Below are 10,793 nucleotides of genomic sequence, written 5' to 3' on the forward strand. Positions count from 1 at the left end.
TAACAAGAAGGGGACTCCAGTGCTGCCTCCTCACCATCACTCCAGGATCCCAATCCGGCAAATTCCGGAACAGATCCAAATACCACCCCAGGTCAAACTCCTCACTCATAGCCACCAAATCGGACGTGCTCCCTTTCGAAACTGAACGGACCACACCGCCTCCAACACTGATCGCTCCACACACACACACAGTATAAACATGGCGAAGCCTGCCATGTACACCATTGATAAATCAACGGAGAAGGTTCAAGAGAAAGCAACGCCCAAAAGAGAGACTCTCTCAAAACCCTAGCAGAGTGCTAGGTCAGTTTTTTTTATATATAAATTGAGTTAATAAAAAAAAGTTTGAGAGATTTGTGTATTTTTTTTGGTGCTTAAAAGAATGGACTTTAAAGGTTATATCCCTTAGGGTCCTTGCCCAAAAGCACCAAAATGAGCCAAACTTTTCTCACTTACCCTAGCAACAGATTTTTATTCTCACTAACCCAATTCAGAGTACAATGACAAATATACCCTTAGTCTAATTAAACAACTTCATTTTATGCCATTCTCTCATATCTCTCTCCAGCACGATATTCTCTCTCTCTCTCTCTCTCTCTCTCTCTCTCTCTCTCTCTCTCTCTCTCTCTCTCTCTCCATATCCGGTACAGATCACCGGCCACCTTCGCCGGAGAAAGTTTCACGACGACATGGAGAGCTATTCTTCTCGGACGGTGACTTATTCAACCACGGAGGCGACACAGAAGACCCATGGCTCTACATTGTTCGACGTCGTCCGATTTGGATCGGACGATTTGCAGAACGGCAGCAGGGATCTGTCGACGTCGCTCCTGGCCTCGTCGACGACGCTAAGTCATCATTGCTGCTCTCGAGAGGTCGCTTCAGTATGACTTGCGACGTCGTCGAGGAGGTCATCACCGGCTTCGATGAGATCGATCTCCACCGCTCGACCTGAGGACCCGATCCAGCGAGGGCCTCAGCTCCGTTTTGCAGAACCACCAGCCACCGTCATTTCATCCTCGGGCTCCGGCGAGTTTGGATTTGTTTCAGTGACCGGCCAGAGTCGAATTCGATTCAGGCCTTGTCTCCAATTTGATCCTTTTTTTTTTTTTTTTTTAAGTAATGGGGAGGAAGGAAAAAAAAAAAGTTTTGAATGTCTATTGGAGGGCAATAGACGTTTTGAATTTATATAATCTTTTTGTTTTTTTTTCTTTAATCAAAGTTTTATTTGTCAAATTTTAGGAAGATTAGTTCTTCTTTCGGCGACCAAAAGTTCTACTGGGGGGAAATAGAAATAGAGGTTTATTGCCCCTCTATTAGGGGGCAATCGACGTCTATTAGGGGGCAATAGACTATTGGGGGTTATAGACTTCTATTAAGGGGCAATAGAGGTTTTCAGAAAATTCTGATGGGCAGCAGTCGGTGACCGGCTCCGGCGAAGTCTCCTATGGTTTCTCTCTCTTCCATTTTCTCTTTCTCTCTCTAAGTAACAAAGGGGGAGGGTAAAATGGTATTAAAAAAAAATAAAAAAACAAAAAAAAATCTTAATGGGGTATTAGGTAGGGCTGTCAATGGGTCGTGTCGGGTTGGGTTCGTGTCGGATTAAGATATTTATGGTGTCGCAAGATATAAACCCAAACCCAACTCATTTAATAATCGTGTCAAAAATTTAAACCCAAACCCAACCTATTTATTAAACGGATTACCCGTTTCCAACCCGCTTAACTCATTTAATAAATATGTCATGTCTTGTTAGACAAAATGACTCATTCAAGCGTTAACAATGAGATCCATTTAACTAAAAAAATGCATAAATTGATTAAATTCACTAAAAACTCTACAAGACGAAGAATATAAATAATTATATATAATTCATAAATAATTAAATCTAATAATTAAAAAATAATTAAAAAGCGAAAAATTGTCTAATCCTATGATCAAATACGTCGAACGTCCAAAATTTCAAGAAGAAACATAGCACAATCGGATTACACGGGTTCATTTCGTGTTGGCGGGTTGACCCGTGGCCGATCCATTTATTAAATGGGTCATGGCGGGTTGACCCACCGCCGACCCACTTTTTAATCGTGCGGGTTCAACCCGCTTTATTTCGTGCGAGTTTCGAGTCGTGTTGGAATTGACAGCCCTAGTATTGGGGAAGACCTCCTTAGAGTATTTTGGGTAAGAGGGAATTAAAAAAACTTAATAAGGTAAGTGGGAAAAAAATCTCTAGAAATAGGGTAAATGGACAAAAACCCTTCCTATCCCTTAAATTTTTGTTGAGACTCGCAATTTATCAAAACAAATGTCATATAAAACTATACTAATATACCAACTTAAAAAAAAAAAAGAACAAGACTATTTCTTCAAGGGAATATTGAGGAGGAGACCTCCGAGCAAATCGGAGCGACCTCGAGAGAGCGAAACCTAGGGTTTCGTGTGGTGGCGGTGACCGTGCGGTGTCCAGACCAGGGCGACGGCGAGAATACATAGCAGATCCTTTCTTGGCGACGTCGGATTCTGGGGATTGTTTCGAAGGCCCATTTCGAGGCGGTGCGACTCTAATTCGCGGCGGCTTTCGGCTGAAGCTTTCGAGGATGAGGTGTGTTTCGATCCAGTGGTGACGGGCTCCGATCGCTGCTGCTTACGGTTGTGGCGGTGAGGGTGGTGGATTAAGGCTTTGGGTTCGATTTTCTTCTCGGATCCGTGGTGGTGCAGGGCTTATTCTCGGAGGTTCACTAATTTTCGGCGGAGGCTCGACACCACATGTTGCTTTCAAATCGGAGGTCGAGGTCTCGGCTCTTAGGCGGAGCGGGTGCCTCTGTTGATCGCTCTTTTCTTTTGGATTAGACTCAAGGAGGACCCAGTGATGGTGGAGAAGCGATGGAGGCCGCCGGAATGGTGAAAGGCGGGGCTGCCTTCCGAGAAGGCTGGGCTGGCCTGGGCGGTGTGAGAATGTTGGATTTTGGCAGTGGGCTTGGGCCTCTGCCTTGCTGGGTTGTGTTGTGCAGCCTAGTGAACTGGGTCTAGTTGTGGGCCCAGTTCTCCTATTTTTTTCACCTAGTTTGGGCTGGTCTGGGCTTTTGGGGAGGTAATCTTTTGGGTAGTCTAACCCTATTTTGTCTCTTCAATGTTACCGTGTGACTGTGTTGATTTGTTGCGACGTACACCATTTGGGTCTTAGGCGTCAAAATGCTCAAGACAGTGGTTCCATCTTCGGGATAGGGTGGGGTTAGGGATTTATTTTCTTGTTTTATTTTCCACAGTTCCTTTAGGTTTCAGTTTTGTTGGCTAGTAATAATTTGGCTGCTTTGGGCAGTTTGTTTTCTGCTTTGTGCAGACCTGATCATCGCTTTTTCGATTCCCTCTAGATTGATGCAGTGACGTCGTTGAAATATTATATGGAGCCTGACTCCGTTTCCCTCAAAAATATACCAACTTAAAAAGAAAAGTCGAGAGCTTCTTCAATGGGCTTGCTTATAATGTGAAGAAACATGGAAAATTTTATTCCTTATTTAATAGGTGATGCAAATAATAAATCATGAATTTCAGAAATTACTCTCACCGTTGTTTGCTACGTTTCATTTCTTCTAGTTGATGTACCATGGATTGGCTAGAGGAACAAATTACATAGATTGATCAATGCTTGATCAATGCCCAAAAAAAAAAAAAAAAAACTATATCCTCTCCTAGGATTCAATGCTTGATCATGTCATCACCTATCATAGGCATTAAAAGAAGATCAACGGCTAGCAATTGTCCATCAGAAGTTCAGAATCAAAGTGCGATCCACACACTGCAACCTCTAAGTAAAGCCCAACTTGCCAACCGCAACAACAGCATACATGACCTTGAAGGAAGAAGAAAGTAGCAGTTTGTTGAATAATGTGGATGTTTGGGAGGAAAGGGCCTTCTGGGTATTCAGCCCGCTCTACAGCTGAGGATGTTACTCAAGGGATTGGCGGAACTGGCCTCACTGCACTTGTTACAGGTCTTTCTTTTTGCTCACAATTTATCACATGTTTGATTGCTGAGACAAGAAAGTTTTTAACTTTATCAGTTTCTTTTGACAACCCATTTGTGATTTGGGTGTTTATGATTTCGTGGTTTATTGTTTGGTGTTTCTGTGGTTTGGTATTTTTGATTGAAGGTCTGTGTAAAGTTAAGAGCTTTTTCCAGGTGGTAATATAGTTACTGAGTATTGATAAGATGTAGTTGTGAGGGTGAGGACCAAGGTGACTGTTGATACTTTCTCTTATACATATTCATACAAACTGATTGTTTAAGTTTGTAGAGAGTGTTTAGATTTGATGAAACAAACAAATGTGTTGGATGATAAACCCTATTGTAAAGACTTAAAAGTCAATAAACAAGAAGTAAATGGAGTTGATCAAAGTTTTGGTCAAGTTGAAATCTTTGTATTTCAGCTTTTTCTCTTTCATTTGGATTGTTGCCCTATGAATTCAGTTAGAAAGAAGAAGATAAATTACACTGATATTGACTTCTGTACCTTGGAACTTTATAAACGCTTTGCTTCTGGCTTGGAATTGGTGAAATTTGCACACTAGGCTTTATGTTCTTATACTGATGTTGGATCTCAGGAGCTTCAAGTGGTCTTGGTTTGGAAACAACACGTGTTTTAGCATTGCGTGGTGTTCATGTTGTCATGGCAGTAAGGAATACAGATGCGGGTAGGGATGTCAAAGAATCAATACTTAAGGAAGTCCCCACTGCCAATATTGATGTCATGGAACTAGATCTCAGCTCATTGGCATCAGTAAGAAAATTTGCATCGGAATATAAATCATCTGGTCTTCCATTGAATATCCTGATGTAAGAAATCTAAATTAATTACTTATGATTACTCATGTCACATTTCTTATAGTTAAAAATGATGAAAGTTTATTTTGTATAAGGGTTCAACAATTAGGAGTTATAATTTCTCTTCTCTCTTTGAAGTAATAATGCAGGTGTTATGGCAACTCCATTCATGCTTTCGCATGACAACATTGAACTGCAGTTTGCAACCAACCATTTAGGTATACAAAGCATTAAATTTCTTTCATGTTCTCCTGATGAACTTTCATGAGGGAGCAGGGTTGAACTATTGGACATAAATAAGTTCTAGTTGAGGAATTTCAAATTTTATGTTTCTATTTTGAGAAATCTTATTAGTTAAACTGCAACTTTACCTTATTTTTTGGCCTTCGATGACGTTTCTGTTTCTCATTAGAAAAATTCTGGTGATTTGAACTGTCCTGTCATCATCCCTTTATAAATTGGAATCTTAGAGGTCTTAGTTCTTACCATAATTTACAGGTCATTTTCTTTTGACAAACCTTCTATTGGATACCATGAAAAAGACAACAAGTGAAAGCAAAAAAGAGGGAAGGATCGTGATTGTATCATCAGAGGCTCATCGGTATGCATATAGTGAGGGGATTCGCTTTGATTTGATCAATGATGAATCAGGGTAACAGTCTATTCACCAAGTGCTGCTAGATAATGCATTATATAGTTTTATGGTTTGAGATGTTTACATGATGTATTGAGTTACTTGTATATCTACAGGTACAACAGTATGTATGCTTATGGACAATCAAAGCTAGCCAACATATTGCATGCTAGTGAGCTTGCAAAGCGCTTGAAGGTACCATGGAATTTATTTAAAGAACCTGATACACAGTTCTTGAATTTTATTTTTTTTTGTTTTGTTTTTGTCTGGAGTACATAGTTCTTGTTGGTTGGTAAATAATAGGCTAAACAAGCTCGTTGGTTGGTGAAACCGTAAAAGTATTTAAGAGTCAAATCTTTAAGCATCTGCAGGGCCCTGGCTTTATTACATCTCTTTTGGTCAATATAAGAGAAAAGGGTCATAGCCTACTTTTAGTGCGAGTATTTTCTTCTTCCTAAGACATGTATACTTAATTAAGTTTGTCATCTGAGGGTCGACCACTCTCAGTTGTTCACTGAAAAAACGTTGCAGATGGTTATTCTTCCCACCTTCATCCTTAATTTTTATTTTTTTTTATTTTTTTAACAAAAAACATGAGCAGTAAGTATAGGGCTCTACTCTGCTGGGGTTTCCAACATTTGCAGTGTTACAGTTAACGCTCCAAACGAGCCATGTCCGCATGCAAGAGAAATTCTAATATTGTGTTGGTGTCTGTATTATTATGATTTTCTCATCTTTATAATTTTTTCATCATTAACAGGCAGAAGGGGTTGATATAACTGCTAATTCCCTTCATCCTGGATCAATTGTTACCAATCTTCTACGGTACCACAGTTACATTAATGGTAAGTTTTTTAATTACTGATATGCTTGGAATTGTAATTTGTGTCTGGGTTGTTGGGGTTCACATGAGAAAGTTCTCGCTTCATTGATCAGGGATTAAGGTCATGCATTCTAAGTTTAATTTGTACAAAATTTTTATAATTATCAGTATCATGTCTAGTTACAGACCCTTGGGGAAGAGGGTTGTATATTATGCCATTGACCAGGACATAGGGTCTACAACTCTACCATATCTGTTCAGTATCAGTACATAATGACTAGGAGAACAAACCATTTAATGATATGTTCTATGTGCATATGCTATATACAATGAAATAATGAATCAATACTAGTAAGGTAAAAGGAAGGACAAGTGAAGGCTCCTTTTAGGTATTTTGTCAAATTGGTTATTCAACATAGTTCTTAACTATGGCAAGTGCTTAATCAAGCGAAATTTACTGTGTCAATGGACAATGATCTTTAGTATCGGTTTCTCTGATAAACCATCTTGCAAATTGGTTATAACTTCCATCATTTCCTGCAATTTTCTGGGTTCATACTAAGATATTCATTGTTTTGGCCTAATGCAGCTGTTGCTAATATGGTCGGCAAATATGTGCTTAAAAATGTTCACCAGGTATGCTACTAATCTGATACGCCCAGCAAACAATAAGTTTAATGTTTTTCTTCAAATTTTAATATCCTTGCTCAAGCAGCTTCACTGTATTGTAGTTGTCTTCTTATATATATTCAACATAACTGCAGGGAGCTGCGACTGAATGCTATTTGGCATTGCATCCGCAAGCTAAGGGTGTAAGTGGTGAGTATTTTATGGACAGCAACATTGCCAATCCAACGGCTCTGGCTAAAGATGCAGAATTGGCAAAGAAGCTATGGGACTTCAGTTTGAGCCTGACAGAACCGAAGTAATTGGGTATAAGGCTTCAACTAGTTTGAGTAGATTTCTGTTGTAGATCGTAAGTCGATGTACTTTTTACTGGTTCTGAGTAGCCGCTAAAACGTTGAATGACCATGTAAATTAAAAGCTTTGTTGTTTTAAAGCAAGGCAGTGGAATCTATTAACAAGTGCTGGAGGTCTAACTAAGCAAATGAAAGGGTTCAGAATCCAATTATTATTTTTATTATTATATTTTTTTTCAACAAGAAACATAGGCCTTTCTTTTTTGGAGATTTCTTTTGGTCATGTTCTTTAAAGTTTGGGAATCTTTGAGAAATCTTCCAAAAAATAACATGTTTGCGTTGTAATCCAAAAATGGTCGCCATATTCCTATGCTAATTTGCATTACTCTCATCGAATTTAACCCTTTTGTATTCTTTAGCGGAGCAATATCATAAACGTCATAGCTTATTACATTTGCAAGAAAATTTTGCCACCTAAGAAAGACCATTATGTATTCTATCGGTTTCTAATTATCTATATTAAGTGGTGCACTCGTAGCATCCCATTGTCCTAACATTAGCTGTCACTCTCTACGTGCAAATATTATAAGAACAGAGGTAAGACTTGAGAGTACTATATATATTGCTTTCTGTGTGTTGAAAGTTGAAACCTGACTATCATCTGGACACTTTAATGGGACTCTTTAGCAAGAAAGGGCCTTCTGGGTTTTCTTCAACTTCCACAGCAGAGGAAGTTACACAAGGGATTGATGCAACTGGTCTTACTGTCATTGTTACAGGTTAGTTTCTAGTTTTACCTAGGCAGATAGAATAAGAATTCATTTTGAGAGCAATTGAAATAAGTAAGTATGTAGGAGATGTAGTGCGATTCAGTGTGTTCCCAGAAAGTAGAAAGATCACGGATTTCAAGTGAACTTCACTAATGCTTTTGGTGAGTTACAATGGGTTTTTTCTTGATTAATATATTGGATGATCATATGTTATATTCTGAAACTAGATGAAAGAAAGATGGTTCCTTCTATTCAACAAGTTTTTTTCTTATTAGATATTCTCTTTTGGGTCTTGGATGTATAATACATTATACATGATCAGTGTGAAAAAATTTTCAATATTCTTTTTCCTTTTCTAAATTTACATGTTAATGAGCATTTCTACAAACATTTCAGGAGCCTCTAGTGGTATTGGCATGGAGACAATGCGTGTTCTTGTGTTGCGTGGTTCTCATGTGGTCATGGCAGTGAGGAACAAGGATGCTGGGACAAATGTCAAAGAAGCACTTCTCAAAGAAATTCCGGATGCTAAAATTGATGTTATGGAGTTAGACCTCAGTTCATTGGCATCTGTAAGAAAGTTTGCAGAAGATTACATTGCCTTGGGTCTCCCATTGAATATTCTTATGTAAGTCAACCGATTGCCATTGTTATTACTGCCACTCGAAAGTTTCCATTCAGTGTGTTCTGTTAAACAATGTAGATAGTATACTTGCAAGTTAACATGAATACATGATAAGTGATGAGTGGTTCTGATGCCATAATTGACAACTGCTGGCCCCTAAAAGCTTGAACTATCCTTTCAAAAAAAAGAGAAAAAAAAGAAGAAGCTTGAACTATTAAAAAATAGATCAACAACTTCTAATTGTATTAAAGCTAATCTGTATGTTGGTGCTAGCTCTAACTTTCATACATGCATAAATTGCAGTTGAAAGCTTATATAAACAGAACTTACTTTTATTTTTGTGGTATATGAAACTAAGAATAAGTTGAATCTTTTCTTTGTTGAAAGTAACAATGCAGGGGTTATGGCAAGCCCATTCAAGCTTTCTCAAGACAACATTGAACTCCAGTTTGCAACTAACCATTTAGGTGTGCTACTGCTACCTAACAATTTCTTTGGATATTGTCATGTATGCCAATGCATAAGTTTTCTTTGAGTTTCTTTGATCAGTTTTTTGGTTACTGATATTTCCATCCAATCCGCAGGTCATTTTCTTCTGACAGATCTTCTGTTGGATACCATGAAAAGCACCTCAAGAGAAAGCAACATTGAGGGGAGAATTGTTAACTTATCATCACTCGGCCATCAATACAGCTACCGTGAAGGAATTCGTTTTGATGCAATTAATGATGAATCAAAGTAAAACTTTGGCAGCATTGTTTTGATGAATCCTCTCTAGGGAGTCTAGGCTACTCTCTTTTAATTGAGGTGCCTTTGTCGACATATATACATGTCAATAATCTGTCCTTTTTACTTGCAAATTTGCAGATACAGCAAATACTATGCTTATGGACAATCCAAGCTTGCAAACATACTGCATGCTAAAGAGCTTAACAGGCGTCTCAAGGTATTCAATTGCTTAAAGACGTCAATCAAACATGTGTACTTTCTATGAAAATGATATGTACCTCTTGGTTGACGTGGTATATGTTTGGAAAACTAACTAAACAGGAAGAAGGAGTCGAGATAACTGCTAATGCTGTTCACCCTGGAGCAATTCTCACCAATCTTATGCGCTATGATAACTTTTTACATTGTAAGCTTCGTCTTCTCTACTTTATCAGTGTCATTTGATTCTTTAGGAGAATTTTCTGCAGTGATGATTGTAATCAGTTTATACAGTATTGATCACCATTTGTATTCTATGATAATCGGAGTTCTTGACATTGAATTTTGTCTGGTTTTCTACTGATCCACTCACCTTCTGTGTTTTTCTTGACACAGCTGTTATGAAGGTGCTGCGTCCATTTATCACTAAATCTATTCCCCAGGTACTCTTTTACGTTCCAAAGTATACATAGTGGAGGATTCTGTATACACAATCGTCTGCTGTGTGTGTGTGTGTGTTTGTTTGCTCAAATTCGTTTGTGCTTAATTTTGAACATGGCTATGCAGGGAGCAGCGACCACATGCTTTGTGGCACTGAATCCACAAGTCAAGGGAGTAAGTGGCGAATACTTTGTGGACTGTAATGTTGCCAAGCCGAGCTCTCAGGCAAAAGATGCAGATTTAGCTACCAAACTCTGGGATTTCAGCTTGACCTTGACCAATGTCAAGTAGTAGTGAAGGTTTTCATCTTTGATGGGTGTAGCTGGCTCCTTTTCTGCACTGTTTGTTATGAAATCAAATTGCCAAACCACATTTGTACCGTACTTGTAATTTATTACCAGTTGGCCGTCAAACAATGTGTCCTAGTTAATGACACAGCTCCATATATAAGAGCAACATCACAAATTTCATTGCTTATATTATATATTCCAAATGTGTTCCATTTACGGAACGTCTAGGCTTATTTACATTATTACTCATCTTTCATAATAACCATTTTGTTTTCTTAGCAGATTAAAACCACAAACGTACTAACTGGGATGTTTGCATGAGTTGAAGACTGTTATGGTTAGGTTATGTCATTTATTGAATCCATATTGTTTGATTCTTGTAGATGTCACTAGTTACATGAAGGGCTGTTTAAAATGCATAGGAGTAGCCCTGTGTAAAGGACAAAATCACATCAATCTAATTTGAACGCATTTTTATCCCCTGTATTGATTGGGTACTAGCTAGCCCAAAGATAAGACATTACAGAAAAGAAAATAAGATC

General features: G+C 38.4%; 2 protein-coding genes across 2 annotated transcripts; both read left to right on the forward strand.

Annotated features, from left to right (window-relative positions):
• The first annotated feature begins 3,738 nt into the window (after positions 1-3,738).
• On the forward strand, positions 3,739-7,425 carry LOC133745335 (short-chain dehydrogenase TIC 32, chloroplastic-like). The gene is made up of 8 exons (XM_062173391.1): positions 3,739-3,991; positions 4,602-4,833; positions 4,960-5,039; positions 5,320-5,473; positions 5,572-5,650; positions 6,216-6,300; positions 6,868-6,914; positions 7,043-7,425. Exons 1-8 carry the CDS (start codon positions 3,886-3,888, stop codon positions 7,205-7,207), a joined length of 948 nt encoding a protein of 315 aa, XP_062029375.1. The 5' UTR covers positions 3,739-3,885; the 3' UTR covers positions 7,208-7,425.
• Positions 7,426-7,752: 327 nt separating this feature from the next.
• On the forward strand, positions 7,753-10,493 carry LOC133745336 (short-chain dehydrogenase TIC 32, chloroplastic-like). Its single transcript, XM_062173392.1, has 8 exons — positions 7,753-7,977; positions 8,365-8,596; positions 8,981-9,060; positions 9,178-9,331; positions 9,461-9,539; positions 9,644-9,728; positions 9,917-9,963; positions 10,088-10,493. Exons 1-8 carry the CDS (start codon positions 7,872-7,874, stop codon positions 10,250-10,252), a joined length of 948 nt encoding a protein of 315 aa, XP_062029376.1. The 5' UTR covers positions 7,753-7,871; the 3' UTR covers positions 10,253-10,493.
• The last annotated feature ends 300 nt before the right edge of the window (positions 10,494-10,793 follow it).

The sequence above is a fragment of the Rosa rugosa genome, chromosome 4 (assembly GCF_958449725.1).
Source record: "Rosa rugosa chromosome 4, drRosRugo1.1, whole genome shotgun sequence".
Classification (NCBI taxonomy): Eukaryota; Viridiplantae; Streptophyta; class Magnoliopsida; order Rosales; family Rosaceae; genus Rosa; species Rosa rugosa.

What these genes read in the sequence shown, in the direction of transcription:
- LOC133745335 (XM_062173391.1), top strand. Translation starts at nt 3,886, where the DNA reads ATGTGGATGTTTGGGAGGAAAGGGCCTTCTGGGTATTCAGCCCGCTCT. An exon ending in GTTTGCAACCAACCATTTAG is followed by an intron (nt 5,040 to 5,319) that starts GTATACAAAGCA and finishes CATAATTTACAG; the next exon opens with GTCATTTTCTTTTGACAAAC. An exon ending in AGCTTGCAAAGCGCTTGAAG is followed by an intron (nt 5,651 to 6,215) that starts GTACCATGGAAT and finishes CATCATTAACAG; the next exon opens with GCAGAAGGGGTTGATATAAC.
- LOC133745336 (XM_062173392.1), top strand. Translation starts at nt 7,872, where the DNA reads ATGGGACTCTTTAGCAAGAAAGGGCCTTCTGGGTTTTCTTCAACTTCC. An exon ending in TCTTACTGTCATTGTTACAG is followed by an intron (nt 7,978 to 8,364) that starts GTTAGTTTCTAG and finishes CAAACATTTCAG; the next exon opens with GAGCCTCTAGTGGTATTGGC. An exon ending in TCACTAAATCTATTCCCCAG is followed by an intron (nt 9,964 to 10,087) that starts GTACTCTTTTAC and finishes ATGGCTATGCAG; the next exon opens with GGAGCAGCGACCACATGCTT.